Consider the following 15,327-nt stretch of genomic DNA (forward strand, 5'->3'; position numbering starts at 1 on the left):
TCGAATCCCAGCCACCTTGTATTAACTTTTTGTGATTTTTCACGATCGCATTCAAAGCGCACCGCAATTGGGCGGCCCAGTCGGGAGCACCCCTGTGAGATGGAGCACGTATCTGCCGCAGAATGCGGCACATAGGACCTCTCCAAAATTAGACAGGCTGATGGGCTAAACGTGCTGATGTGCCGGCCCGTTTCCTTGTTGCGCCATGCCTGGCCCGTTTAGGCCTGGCCGTGCCGGCCCATCTGGCCAGGTCTGTGAAGTGCTTTGCCTCGAAAAAAAAAGGGTCTGTGAAGTGCTTTTTTTGTGGACTATACTGTTCACGCGCATTGCTTTCCCGTTTCCACCGCGCGTACACGGCAAACGTCTCGCGCCCACGCACGACTCCGCCTTACTACGCACCTAGGGGTTCTCCTCCGCCGCCGGCCGTTCGCGCGGCGAGTTTGGTGCCATCGGGATTGCAGGGGAACAGGGTTGGGCCTTCTAGCGTTCCGCCGGTTTGGTTTGGTCGGGCCTGCGTCGTGCGTTTCGACGAGCGAATCTAGTGGTCGATTTGAATCAGTGGGTGTCGGATGCAGGTGCCGTGGCGGTTAGCTTGATTCCGATTCTGCTGTAATCCCGACGGGATTTTCAGCTACGTTTGTGTTTGTGCGGTTCAATGGCGGGATCTGTGGGCACAGGCAGGGTAGCACCTCGGTCGTCCCCAAAGCGGTACAACGGCATGGATCCGCCGTTATCTTTGACCAGGCCGACCATGTTCGATCTGCAGAAGACGGCTGAGCTCGAGAAGGTTATTATTCATTGCTAATCGCTTATGTTTTGGAGCTTTGCTAAGTGGTCTGTTGTGATGATAGTGTTGCTTTTGTGTCGTTGGCAACATGATTACAGTTCTTGGTTGAAGCGGGCCTTTACGAGAGCGAGGAGCAGTCCGCGAAACGGGAGGAGGTGCTACGGGAGATTGATGGGGTAACCCCTTTCATTGCTTGCTACTCCCTCCATAAACAAATATAAGAGCGTTTAGACCACTACTTTAGTGATCTAAACACTCTTATATTTATTTACAGAGGGAGTACTTGATGTCTCTGATTCTATGGAAGTAGGAGGTGAAACTAGAAGGGGACTATATTTAATCGGAAAGGTCTGCCTTGCATGGCCATTTCGATGACTATGATATTTAAGTAGCTAATGCTTCCTGTGGGCACTATATTCAAATGATTTTTGGTGTGGAGTATTGTATTTCAGTACCCAGACTTGAGAATGTTTGATTAGTCTTATTCCTGTTTCCATTTTTCTATTTCAGATAGAAATGGTAAATCCTATCTGTAGTGTAACTTACTCACTCCGTCCCAAAATAAGTGTCTTGACTGTAGTACAACTTTGTACTAACAGTTAGTACAAAGTTGAGACAGTTATTTTGGGATAGAGGGAGTATGTTTTATCAGGTCTTACATTTCGATGCCCTGCAGTTACTAACCTGTGCAGGCTTTTAATTGATTTGCAGATAGTTAAGGAATGGGTGAAGCAGTTAACTAGTCAGAAAGGGTATTCTGAACAAATGATTGAAAAGGCAAATGTAGTCCTTTTCACTTTTGGATCTTACCGCTTGGGGGTAACTGCCTATTTCTCTGCCCTATTCTTTTATTCCATACACCTTGTCCCTTCTGTCACATTAAATAACATACTTGTCTATCTTTTTATTATCTTATTAATGTGAATCAAGCGGATTCAAATAAGAACATCCACCCAAAAGTTCTCGTTTGAAGAAGTAAACATACTTGGGTTTGCAGTTTTAGAAACTTGACTTGTTTCATCTCTCATAGAGATGCTTTTGGGTTTTCTAGGCATTTCATCCAAATTGGCCCCTACTAAAAGTTACTTTGCAGTATAAATTCCATAACCTGCTGCTAAACTGCTATTGCTTGTTGAGTTGTTATCAGCTTGGCACTGCATTCCTCTGATATTGCATAGTTTATGTCAGGGTCACATTACTGCTCTTCTAGACGGTGGATAACGAATCAAAAGTCAAGTTAAGTGCTACAACTATTTATTAAAAGGTTGCTAGAACTAATTTTTGTAATCTGAAAGTAATCACAACCATTCCTCTTTAGTCCAATGAGTGAAACAAATATTGTCACCGCAACATTGCTACACATTACATCAGAGGAAAAAATTGTCAATGTGATTGGATGAGTAGGGTGCACCAGTGGAGTAATTTATGTGCCATTACTACGTTCAATCAAGAGGGAGAAATAGGTCACCCGATAAACAATCAAAGACAACCTGTTCTGTGTGATGTAAGCTAAAAGGACAACCAATAAAGATGTGGTCATACATTCAACTTTTACACTTTCTCATGAATTCATGATGGACCAGAATAAAGCAATAATTGTCACAGATAAGATTTGAGTTAGAAGGAGTTTGGAGTAGTGAATTAGTTCAGCATGTTTCGCAATCTGGTACTGGAACCTAAGAAACACGGATATGGAAACACAGACATGGCGATAACATGGGATACGGCATTTTCCCAAAATAGCCATTTCGGGGATACTACGAGTATATAAAGGGCAGCCCCAGTGCATGTAGCTCCCGCTTGCGCAGGGTCTGGGGAAGGGTCCGACCACTTTGGGTCTATTGTACGCAGCCTTTCCCTACATTTCTGCAAGAGGCTGTAAAGAAAATATAGAGTTAAAACAAAAAAATTAATGAGGAATTGAGATGAGATCAGAATACTGCCTCATTTCCATCTGCTGTCTCATTTTTCAAGTGCTCAATTATTGAATTAATTGATCCTCTAGACCCATGTCATTGCAACTTACAAAGTACATCAAACGCTAGTATTAGTAAACTAGCAGGATCTCAACACCAGGCTGCCCTTCAGCGTCTTGGCTACTGGCAGTGGTGCTCCCAGATAACATGCTCCCTAACAGCAAGCAACAATCAACACCCAACAGCAGCACCACATTCAATCGAGCACAATATCATGTAGCCAATCAAAACACAAGCAGCAATGACATGGCTGCATGGGGAAGCAAGCAGCAGCAGCTCAACAGCAAGAGTCACAAAGAGATGAAGAGGTTGAAGAGAGGCTGCTGTGCTTGGGGTTACCTGCTCGAGCGTGATTGCCGTTGGTAGGGGAGGCTGCTGTGCTTGGGAAACGGTGGCAGGGCGAGTCCAGGCAGCGGCGTTGATCTAGGCGGTGACGGCGCGTTCACTAGAGCCAGGAGCAGCTCGTTTCCTTTTGTGGTGAGCGTATGTGCGAGTGGGTTTGTATCAGGCAGAGGCTGTTATTGGGCCTCCCGAGTCCCCACCATATCCCAGCCTTGTCCTTATTTTTTTTCTTCTTATTTTTTAAATTCGTAAATGAGATGGTACTGTGGGATACACGTATCCCGGCGTGTCACCGTGTCCTTCCGCACTAGGACAGCAAATCGCTGAATCTGCTGTATCCATGCTTTCGAGATTGGAACCGATGCTGCATGGTTGGTGTTGATGGTATGCCCCTCGTCGCAAGGATACCTGACAGATCATTAATACTGGTATATAGGGAAGATAGATTCAATTGAGTAGTTGCTGATGTTTGAGATTTTGCATCTTTTTCCAAACAATATTCTTAAACATTATTGTAAGCAATAATAATAGTTTAACGTGCTAAGAATCATTTCTAACCATGTGTGGGAGTGGCACATGTGTAATGGATATTTCTAATCTTCTGATATCAGTAGTTAACTCACAGGAAGGGATTCTACAATGTAGAGGTTTAAATGCCAGTCACTGTGCAGCATCTGTCCATGTACCTTTCAGCATATCACATGCTTTCTTAGTTTTATGCTCTTTCACGTATTTTGCTAAGTTCCTGTTACAGTATGATCTCCTTCGGCTTCTGGAGTAAATACTTCCTGTGCTGGTAAATTTAACCGAGTCTACTTCATAATGACCTCTTTGTTAGGTTCATGGGCCTGGAGCAGACATTGATATCTTATGTGTTGGACCTTCATATGTGAACCGAGAGGTGAAGTCTAGTCACCTTTCTTTTGCATAAAACCTACTGTTTATAGATTACATATGTCTTATAATAATTAATGTCAATATTTCTGCAGGAGGATTTCTTTGTCACACTACATGGCATATTAACACAACTGGAAGAAGTGACTGAACTACAACCTGTACCTGATGCTCATGTACCTCTTATGAAATTTAAGTTCCACGGGATGGCAATTGACCTTCTCTATGCCAGTGTATCTCTTGCAGTAATACCACCAGTAAGTTGCATTTTGTGTAATATTTGTGCATGTTCTCAAATATTTTTGTTACACTTGAGTAGTATTATCGTTATGCATGCTGAGTATGCAATGCACCTGAGGTATTGCTTTTGACTGCTCAAGCAATTCTGTAAGGTCCCTTCCCCGCTTTAGTTGTCCCTAATGAATGCATGCCGCAAATGGTTATGGGGAATTATGATAAGACCTGTTATTTGGAATTGTTATGCCAACTGAACTGTCGATGGAGATTTATAATGTCTGCTTCAACTTAAATGGTGGTCATTTGGTTACTATATTGAGGTGATGAGAAAGGCAAACCGTTCAGTTCAATGCAAGTTGTGCAGCACTACATTTTATTTGCATTGAATTCTTTTGCAGTTACATGCCAATAAGTCTGATGCAAGCCCCCCTCCCCCCCCCCCCCCCCCCCTCTGTAATATGGTTGCAGGATTTCAACATCTCTGAAGGGTCTGTGCTTTGTGGTGTTGACGAATCAACTGTTCGAAGTCTTAATGGGTGCAGGGTGGCAGACCAGATTCTTCGACTTGTTCCAAATGTTGAGGTTATTTAATTCAGGAATTGCCATTTGTTTATGCTTGTTCCACTTTCTTATTATAATAATCATATGCTTTGTAGAACTTCCGGACAACACTCAGGTGTTTGAAGTACTGGGCAGAAAGAAGGGGCGTTTATTCCAATGTAAGCATGGTTTATCATCTGTGATCCATTTAAATTTGTGAGTGAACCGTGCTGGCATCTAAAAGTTTTCTTGGTTAGGTTACTGGTTTCCTTGGGGGTGTCAACTGGGCCATATTGGTTGCTCTTATCTGCCAACTCTATCCTAATGCTGTACCAAGTATGCTGGTCTCAAGATTCTTCAGAGTTTTTACACAGTGGCAGTGGCCGAATCCAGTGATGCTTTGTGCCATTGAGAATGATGACCTTGGTTTTTCTGTATGGGATCCACGTAAAAATCCTCGTGATAGATCTCATGTTATGCCTATCATAACTCCAGGCTATCCATGCATGAACTCTAGCTATAATGTATCTTCTAGCACATTGAGGGTTATCAAGGAGCAATTTAAGCTCGGTAATAAGATTTGTCAGGTATTACACTATTTTTACCTTTATACGTCAGACCTAGTGTTCAGGACAATTCGTCATTGCTGAATCTTTGATGCAGGAAATTGACCTTAATAAGGCTAGTTGGACTGCCTTGTTTGAGCCTTTTAATTTTTTCGAGGCATATACAAAGTATCTAGTGGTTGACATTGTTGCGGACAATGATGATGATCTTCGGCTTTGGAAGGGATGGGTTGAGTCTCGACTGAGGCAGCTGACCTTGAAGGTTTCCCTCATTTTAGAACTTTATCGCTCACCAGCCTTAATTTTAACCCGCAATTTTTTGTTTTTAACTATAGTTGCTCTTTTGTGATCATATATTTATTAGAAACATATACATTAGCAGGTCTTGTTTAGACCAAGATACCGCAGAATACTTTCTTCCCCTGTGATGATATATTTTTAATCAAATGCAGATAGAGCGGGATACTAATGGAATGCTGCAATGCCATCCTTACCCATGTGACTATTCAAATCCTACATTACAGTGTGCTCATTGCTCCTTCTACATGGGCTTATCAAGGAAAGAAGGGATGAAAATACATGGTCAAAACTTTGATATTCGTGGAACGGTAGATGAGTTTATGCATGAAATCGGAATGTACACATTATGGAAGTCTGGAATGGACCTAGCGGTCACTCATGTTCGTAAGAAGCAGATCCCTTATTATGTATTTGAACAGGGTTACAAGAAACCTTGTCCACCAATGCATGCAAACCAGCAAGAGCAGTCTGATAGACATGACACTGAAGATGACACACTGACAGCATCTATGTTGGGCCAACTAAAGAGAAAGCGTGATTTTGATGGAGCTGGTCACAGTGAATCATGTAAATCTGTTAAAAGGTCTTCAGTAAGCCTAGCCTATGAGGAAAGTCCACCTGAATATGGAAGCATTGTAAGTAAAGTTGTATCCGAAAACACAGTCAACTTGGTTTCCAGTGCCCTCTGTAATGGAGTTCAGAATGGACTGTCGCATGGCGATGTAAATTTGGAATCAGCAAATTGCTCCAGTTCACCACATGGATCTGAGGAGTCTGCAGCATCAGGCACAAGCTGTGCAGCTGTGGAAACAGTTCACATGGTTGTTGAAACTGTTGGTCCTGAAAGCTCAATGGCATGTGTTATCAATGGTACGGTTCAGACTATGGCAGTGCACACACCTTTAAAATGTGTGGCTGAGAAAGATGAACCCAAGTTTGAGGGAATTGGTAGCTTGGCAAACAGCAATTCTGCCGAGTTTATGGAGCAGACAGAAATGCTCACTGGAAACGTCCTTGGTGAGAATATGCACTTGTGTGAATGAGCTGATTTGAAGTGACCTTCCACTAAACAGGTTTAGCTTCCTGTGCATTCCCTGTTCAAATTATCATTCTATTTTCGTTATGATACAAAATTTGCTCATGTTTTACTGTTTCTGTTTTGTTTAATTATTTTTGTCTGCAAAGCTGAGTGGTTTGATTGAAGTGATATTTTAAAGATTATGCAGGTGCCAAATTGGTTGTATCCAGAAGCCAGAAAGCTTCAATTAGGCATGTCTTGTAATCATAATCCTGTTGCATTTAGCATCCAAAGTACTGTATTTTTGTCCTAAAAAAATGATGTATTTTGTTTACCATGTGCTGTTTGGTGCCTGTTTTTCCAAATGACAGGTCTGCCCTAAACTGCGTGAGTGGAGGATAGTCAAAAGGAAAAAAGACTGCTGACTTGTTGAATGGAATCAGGGGTTTCATGCCTGTGGTCGGTAAGTTTGTTTGCTCCGAGTAATGACATGGATTTTCTCAGAAGGGGGTCTTGAAAGAAGAGGTGCTTGTGGTGCCGGAATGTTCAGTCAGCTATATGGAGCAAATGTGCAGCAGTTTGTCCCAGATGCTTCTCTGACAAGGATAAGCTGTTACCCAAAACTGCGAACCATGTACCATCCAGGTTACTTGATCTTATTACTAGTATAATACACAGCTTGTAAGTGTTATACAGAGATGCTCTACCTTACACATTAATTACATAGGTTCAGGTCAGAGTTTGGTAGCTTACCATCAATTTTGTCATAGAGAAGACTGCACACCCTTTACCTATGATAATTTTCACAAATGCTGGAAGCTTTGTCTACTCATATGATTGCATTATCATGTTCCTTTTCCCAATCATTGATGACCACATCCAGAACCCTGGATTCGCTCTTGAGCCGTGGACCATAATGCTATTATGCTGCCAACTGTTCAGCCCTCTGATTCGATGACTGACAGCCAGATGAGCCAACTCAACCAGCCCCCGGCCCTGTCTCGCGTTTTCCTTTCTCCCTCCAGCGCCGCTCGCTCACCCCTCGCATGCCCTCGTGGTCATTGCGCTCAACCCCACTACCGGCGAGCTCGAAAGCGTGTGCGATGATCACTTCCATCCATCCGTCGCACTGCTGGTCCATCAGGTGTTTGTTGTCTCAGGAAAAATGACCGCGCAGCAACCGTGCATCCATGCCGCCCCCACGGTGGCAGCCGCCATGCCTCGCCAGTGGAGATTTTTGTGGTTCTGGCAAAACCTGATGGGGGTCGTAGCATTTTGCATCACTTGATGTTGCTCCCGCCGCTCGCCCCAGCTCATCGATGGTTCCAGCAAAAACACATGCCCGTTGTAGCAAAAAATGCCGCTGGATGCAGCTTCGATGCCTAATCGGTTTCTATAGCATTTGTCGCCGCATCCATTGTAGCAAAACACGCCGCTGGTTGAAGCTTTTCTGGTCGTTGGTTCCAGCTTTTGCCGGCGCGCGGTGGTTGGTTGCAGCTTTCGACTTGTCCAGTTGCAGCACGCCGTGTTGTCGGTTCCAACAAACATGGTTGCCGGTTTGAGCATTCTTGGCGTCGTCATCGCGCGTTGCCCCGTCCCAGCTCCTATTGTCGCCGGTTCCAGCTTTCCCATGACCGGTTGCAGCATTCTCGCGCCGCCGCACGCTGGATGCAGCTTCCAGGAGCCTCGCCGCAGTTGCAACAGTGGCTCACCGCAGCCAGGAGCCTTGCCGCGGCAGCATGAAGCCTGTTGTCCAGCTTTTGTTGTCGCCGGTTCCAGCGCGCCCCACCGACGATTCCAGCTTCCCCCATGGCCGGTTGCAGCACTCTCGTGCTACGCTGGACGCAGCTTCTAGGAGCCTCGCCGCAGTTGCAACAGTGGCTCACCGCAGCCAGGAGCCTCGCCATGGTAGCCCGAAGCCTGCCCGGGGGGATAGAGGAGGCGGATATGGAAGTACGCGACCATCTACCAACGACGCGACCGGCCTAGCAGCAGCGGCGACCGACGCTGGTTTAGCAGCATGGGCTTCCAGGTGAGGGAGAGTTTGGCGGAGAAGATGAGATGGATGGTTCTGGTTGAATGGATAATGGGGTCGGTGGGGATTAAGTTGATACTGTCTGGTTGACTGGTGACGAAGCGTGTGTAGTGTGCTGTAGGATCTCTGTCCATTGCGTGGCTGGCGTGCGGCCAACGCAATGTTCAGCCGGTTGGCCGGTTTTAAACATTTCCCTATATTTTGGTTGTGTTCAGTGCATCTCTAACCCTTACCTTGTCTTTAACCCTTGAAAATTCACTCTAAAATAATTTGGGAGGGCGAAAACTAATTGCCCGCTTGCTTAACTCTATTTTTTCCTTTGTTATCTTTTTTCGGTAATGCTATTCATGGTTCGCTGGGGTTTAAAATGAACGTTTTTCACGGCAATTTATGTGTTGGGAGTGTGGCAATTCCTTCAAGCGAAAACACCAATTTTCGCTGCAGATCCAGAATTTGACATGTGTGTTTGAATATAATTGCCATGCATTTATGAAGAATTTGCCATAAAAAACGTTCGCAAATGCCATGCACCATAGAGTGAACGTTCGCTTACTATTGGGGCCCTTCTTTTATCCTTATGTTGACATAAAACTTATTAATTCAAACCTTATGTTTATAACACAAATTTGTAGCAACACTATAAATTCATTATTTTCAATTTTTAATTTTAATTCAAACACAACATATGATCCAAATGAAGTAATCCAAATAAAACATGATGGACCTATTGCCCATGAAATTTTCAGAAGTGTTCCACGAGGCCACCTCGGAGTTGCTTATGAGCTTGCTGGTTCTTGATCTTCCGGTGCAATTTGAGAAATATAGGTGTTTTATTGTAGTCATTAGTGAGTCATAGTTTTCTGTTTGGCCTCTACAAGGGGTCATGGATATAGTCTGAGGTTTTGGATTGGGGGTGAGGGTGAGATAGACACGTCAAATAAGTCAACTTGCATGAATGTAAAGGAGTTGAGCTGACAGTGCAAACATAGATTGACGCGATGATGTTTTTTTTTCATGGTTTGGATAGTGACACTAATGCTTAGACCCTTCTAAACATTACCTGATGGTTTTGAGGATTTTTTTTAAAAGGAGGATGACCTCCCGCCTATGCATCTGCGAGATGCATGCAGCCACTTTATTGATTATTCACAAAGACCTTATAAAGCAATACATCAATATCTCTGAAGCCGTCATCTTGGCAACATCTGTCGCTACTTCTATCCATTGATGTAGGAGTGCAGAAAGTGTTAGCCGAATACCTAGGCCTCTCACCTAGCCTAACATCTAATGCCGGAGGCCCTGACCAAGCCACATACCGGGTCCGGGGCACAAATCGGCCCGGCGCACTCTCATAGGTCGTCGCCACCGTCTTCCATCAATCCATCTTCAGAGCAGGTACTGACGCATCGACCTTGCCAGGCCTGTCATTGACGCCCCCACGGTGCCAGACATCGCCTCCTCCCTACGCGCGTTCATCATCACGCATCCGTCGCCGAGACTGTGCCGCGCCTCGCCGCCAAGACTCCATGACGTCGATGCGTCACAGGGAACGCCGCTCCACCGTAAATGCCGTCCACTGGTCCCTCGAGTCTATGCACACCTCCAAGAATGGCGCCCGCAAGAGGGTTACGACACATGAGCGCCGCCGTCATCCCATCGATTGACCTAGGGTTGATAGGGGTCTAGAGTTTCTCCACGACGATGCCTTCAAGATGGGGACGAAGCAGAAAAACACTGCCATCGCCGACCTTGGCAACATGCCATGAGTAGGATTTTCATCTGGATCCGCTCGAGGATCCTCCATCCAGCATCGTGTGCACGGACCGCCACCGATCACCGCCGCCGCGCATGGAGGCCGCACCGATCGGATCAGATCTGACCGGAGATCAGACCCACCATGCCGCCACCGTAGTACCGAGGTCAGACCCCAGCCACCAGTGGCGCCCCAGCACCCTGGAGAGACCCAACGGGTGCCTGAGAAGGGCAGTCCCGCGCCAGCCCAAGACCCAAGCATAGAGGAACGAGATCCCCGCCGCCACCCGCGCCGGCCGGGCTTTGCCCGGCGGCGGCGCCCTAGGGTTCGCCCATGTCGCCCGCTGGGGCGACCTGGGGCTCGGGGCGTTCTGTTCTCGTGCCTTGGTTTTGAAGATAAATATTTGGGCTTATCTATGCCTGAGGGAAGAATGAAGGCGGGTAAGTTTGAGTCGACCAAAGACAAAGCCCTTAAAAGGCTATCTGATTAGATGGAAAGTATGCTTCTTGTGGAGCGAAGGAATTTCAAACCAAATCAGTTATTCAGCCGCTCCCTGTCTTTGCTATGGGAACTTCTTAATTTTTTATTTCATTATGTGAAGAATTATCCCATATTATCTGAATTTTTTGGTGCAGAGATCAAGAGAATAAGAGGAGAACTCATTGGCTTGCCTGGGAAGATTGACTACACCTAAAGGTGAAGGAGGTGAGGGTTTTCGTGATCATGGATTATTTAATAAGGCGTTTTTTTTGCTAAATAGGCTTGGCATTTGTAAGTGCATCTAGTGCCACTCCTTGTTGGTTTTGGAGTATTGACGACAAACTTAGTAGAGAGACTAATGTGTTTGCGGGTGTACACAGGTTAACACAGATAGAAGTCCCTACGATTTGGTTTCACCCATTAAAGACGACCCCTAAAAATATATGAAGACATTGAAGATAACGGTGGTACGCGAAGACTTTCGCTTGAGGACAATGAAGCGCGAAGACATAGTCTTTTGGTAGTTTCATTTTCTTCTTTCTTGAGTATTAGGAACCACCGTACTGCTAAGTGGGGTCGAGGTAAATGAAGTCAGAAACTGACGTTACACTCGACCTAAAATCCTATGTCCTCCAGTGAAGACAATGAGAGAAAACCTCTTTTAGAGTTGGTTGAGTCAACTTTGCTCGTAGCCCAAGTCAAGCTGCCGCATGTGTTCAAAATCCGGCCATTGGACGCATGTCGGTTGGCCACTAACCCAGGGTCAGTTCGATCATATCATGTTGGGTTGCCCCTGGCTATTAATAGCCACCCCCTCCATCATAAGTTGGTGGCTGCTTCGAGTTATTGCATGACTTTTGTCTTTTGAGAGCAACCAACCTCCGAAGCCTTTGAGAGAGATTCCTTGCGAGGGAAAACCAAACACCCAGAGCCCAAAAGTGATTGAGCATCACCGAAGACATTCTGTTTTGAGTGAACTGAAGAATTTGAAGATTGTGATCTTCCAGACGGTTAGGCGCCACGTTCTGAGCATCCAAGAGCCATTGTGGATTGCCGGTGAACGAAGTTTGTGAAGGTTTGAAAGTCTACATTGAAGACTTACCTGAGTGATTGGGCGAGGTCTTTAGTGACCTTAGCTCAAGGGGAATAAGGTGAAGACCAGGTCTTCAGAGTTCAATCTTAGTCTCCCGAACCAAACGTACAGATGTCACAGCAACTGGAACTGGTCAAACAAATCACCTGTCTTCTTCGAGAATCTGGTTCTATCACTTCACTACTTTACTTAATGTCCTGTATTGTGAAGCCTTTGCTTGCTCCTACTTGTGTGAAGACATTGCTTGAAGACATTTCCCCTGATTCTATTTTTGTCTTCAAGCTAGCTGTTCCCTATGTTTCATTGTATATCATGTACTTGCTGCGCTCACTATGCATGCTTAGGGTAGACTTACTTTGAATGTGTTCTGTTTAATTCTTCACTAGTAGAAAAAGGGCCTAATGTGAAGCACATTAGTCACGGTTGGTAACTGAACCGACACTAATGTGACCATTAGTGTCGGTTCCAACGGCTAGGCGGGCGGCGCTCATTAGTACCGGTTCGTGGCGAACCTTTAGTACCGGTTCATGCCACGAACCGGTACTAAAGAGCTGGTGGCAGGCTGTTGTCAGGCTGGGGCCCCACCAACACCTTTAGTACCGGTTCATGCCACAAACCGGTACTAGAGTTTTTTAGTTGATTCTTTTTGCAGCGGTTTTTTAGTCCCATCTCGCCAAGCGAGAGGGACTCGCAGCGGTTTATAAGCCCTGAGTTCAGAGACGATGAAGGAGAGGCGCAATGCTCACCTGCACGTTGCTTAGCTTCAGGCCGTGAGAAAATGGTGTAGACTGCACAGAGCCATGTGTAGTTTCTCAAGGCCTGAAGCTAAGCAACGTGCAGGTGAGCATTGCGCCTCTCTTTCATTTTTAATAACTTATTTTAACTCCGGACTTTTTGTGCGTTCATTATGCACCATTCAAATCCACATCATCAATGTTCAACTCTTTTCTGCCTTCATTTGCTATTTTTCATGCATTTACTGATTTTTTGAGCTAAATGACCCTGAAATTGAAAAGCACTACAAATGAACTCTTAAAAGGCTGAAAGTTGGCATGGTATCATAATTTCACCAACATAGCATGTGCAAAAAAGTAGAGAGGGTTACGGCAAAAACTGGATGCACTTCGCGTACAAACTGGACAATCTCTTTCGAAGCATCAGGGTTTCGGACAAAAACTCATCTGTTACAAAGGCATTTCATTTCTTTAACTTATTACAACTCCAGACTTTTTATGCGTTCAGTATGCACCATTCAAAGCCATGTCATCAACTTTCAACCCATTCTGCCTTCATTTGCTATTTTTCATGCATTTACTGATTTGTTTTGAGCTAAATGACCCTGAAAATGAAAAGCACTACAAATAAACTCTGAAAAGGCTGAAAGTTGGCATGGTGTCATCATTTCACCCACATAGCATGTGCAAAAAAGTAGAGAGGGTTACGGCAAAAACTAGATGCACTTCGCGTACAAACTGGACAATTTCTTTCGAAGTATTAGGGTTTCGGACGAAAACTCATCTGTTGCAAAGGCATTTCATTTTTTAACTTATTACAACTCCAGACTTTTTGTGCATTCAGTATGCATCATTCAAAGCCACGTCATCAACTTTCAACCCTTTCTGCCTTCATTTGCTATTTTTCATGCCTTTACTGATTTGTTTTGAGCTAAATGACCCTGAAATTGAAAAGCATTACAAATGAACTCTGAAAAGGCTGAAAGTTGGCATGGTATCATCATTTCACCCACATAGCATGTGCAAAAAAGTAGAGAGGGTTACGGCAAAAACCGGATGCACTTTGCGTACAAACTGGACAATCTCTTTTGAAGTATCAGGGTTTCGGACGAAAACTCATCTGTTACAAAGGTATTTCAATTTTTTAAACTTATTACAACTCCAGACTTTTTGTGCGTTCAGTATGCACCATTCAAAGCCACGTCATCAACTTTCAACCCTTTCTGCCATCATTTGCTATTTTTCATGCATTTACTGATTTTTTGAGCTAAATGACCCTGAAATTGAAAGGCACTACAAATGAGCTCTGAAAAGGATGAAAGTGGGCATGGTATCATCATTTCACCGACATAGCATGTGCAAAAACGTAGAGAGGGTTACGGCAAAAACTGGATGCACTTTGTGTACAAAATGGACAATCTCTTTTGAAGTATTAGGGTTTCGGACGAAGACTCATCTGTTAGAAAGGCATTTCATTTTATTAAACTTATTACAACTCCAGACTTTTTGTGCGTTCAGTATGCACCATTCAAAGCCACGTCATCAACTTTCAACCCTTTCTGCCTTCATTTGCTATTTTTCATGCATTTACTGATATTTTTGAGCTAAATGACCCTGAAATTGAAAAGCACTACAAATGAACTCTGAAAAGGCTGAAAGTTGGCATGGTATCTCATTTCACCCACATAGCATGTGCAAAAACGTAGCGAGGGTTACGTCAAAAACTGGATGCACTTCGTGTACAAAATGGATAACCTCTTTCGAAGTATCAAGGTTTCGGACGAAAACTCATCTGTTACAAAGGCATTTCATTTTTTAAACTTACTACAACTCCAGACTTTTTGTGCATTCAGTATGCACCATTAAAAGCCACATCATCAACTTTCAACCCTTTCTGCCTTCATTTGCTATTTTTCATGCATTTACTGATTTTTTGAGCTAAATGACCCTGAAATTGAAAAGCACTACAAATGAACTCTGAAAAGGCTGAAAGTTGGCATGGTATCACCATTTCACCCACATAGCATGTGAAAAAAAGTAGAGAGGGTTACGGCAAAAACTGGATGCACTTCGCGTACAAACTGGACAATCTCTTTCAAAGTATCAAGGTTTCAAACGAAAACTCATCTGTTACAAAGGCATTTCATTTTTTTAAACTTATTACAACTCCAGACTTTTTGTGCGTTCAGTATGCACCATTCAAATCCACGTCATCAACTTTCAACCCTTTCCGCCTTCATTTGCTATTTTTATACATTTACTCATTTGTTTTGAGCTAAATGACCCTGAAATTGAAAAGCACTACAAAAGAACTTTGAAAAGGTTGAAAGTTGGCATGTTATCATCATTTCACCCACATAGCATGTGCAAAAAAGTAAAGAGGGTTACGGCAAAAACTGGATGCACTTCGCGTACAAACTGGACAATCTCTTTCGAAGTATCAGGGTTTCAGACAAAAACTCATCTGTTACAAAGGCATTTCATTTTTTTAAACTTATTACAACTCTAGACTCTTTGTGCGTTCAGTATGCACCATTCGAAGCTGGACTTCTCACGGTGACCCCCAGTAGTG

The 15,327-nt window shown here is 44.2% G+C and overlaps 1 protein-coding gene across 3 annotated transcripts; it reads left to right on the top strand.

Moving 5' to 3' along the window:
• The first annotated feature begins 303 nt into the window (after window positions 1–303).
• Window positions 304–7,492, top strand: LOC109738736 (nuclear poly(A) polymerase 4). 3 transcript variants are annotated; one of them, XM_045229840.2, is made up of 13 exons: window positions 346–470; window positions 576–787; window positions 886–963; window positions 1,499–1,606; window positions 3,944–4,006; window positions 4,095–4,256; window positions 4,705–4,818; window positions 4,893–4,955; window positions 5,034–5,363; window positions 5,440–5,604; window positions 5,795–6,715; window positions 6,860–6,911; window positions 7,032–7,492. In XM_045229840.2, the coding sequence occupies exons 2-11, from the start codon at window positions 656–658 to the stop codon at window positions 6,683–6,685; spliced, it is 2,106 nt and encodes a 701-aa protein (XP_045085775.1). In that variant the 5' UTR covers window positions 346–470; window positions 576–655; the 3' UTR covers window positions 6,686–6,715; window positions 6,860–6,911; window positions 7,032–7,492. The 3 variants fall into 3 exon arrangements, with proteins under 3 accessions (XP_020153411.1, XP_020153413.1, XP_045085775.1); XM_020297822.4 differs by having other exon boundaries at window positions 304–787; XM_020297824.4 differs by having other exon boundaries at window positions 304–787; window positions 6,869–6,911.
• Window positions 7,493–15,327: the final 7,835 nt, after the last annotated feature.

This window comes from Aegilops tauschii, chromosome 6 (assembly GCF_002575655.3).
Source record: "Aegilops tauschii subsp. strangulata cultivar AL8/78 chromosome 6, Aet v6.0, whole genome shotgun sequence".
In the NCBI taxonomy this organism is placed as follows: domain Eukaryota; kingdom Viridiplantae; phylum Streptophyta; class Magnoliopsida; order Poales; family Poaceae; genus Aegilops; species Aegilops tauschii.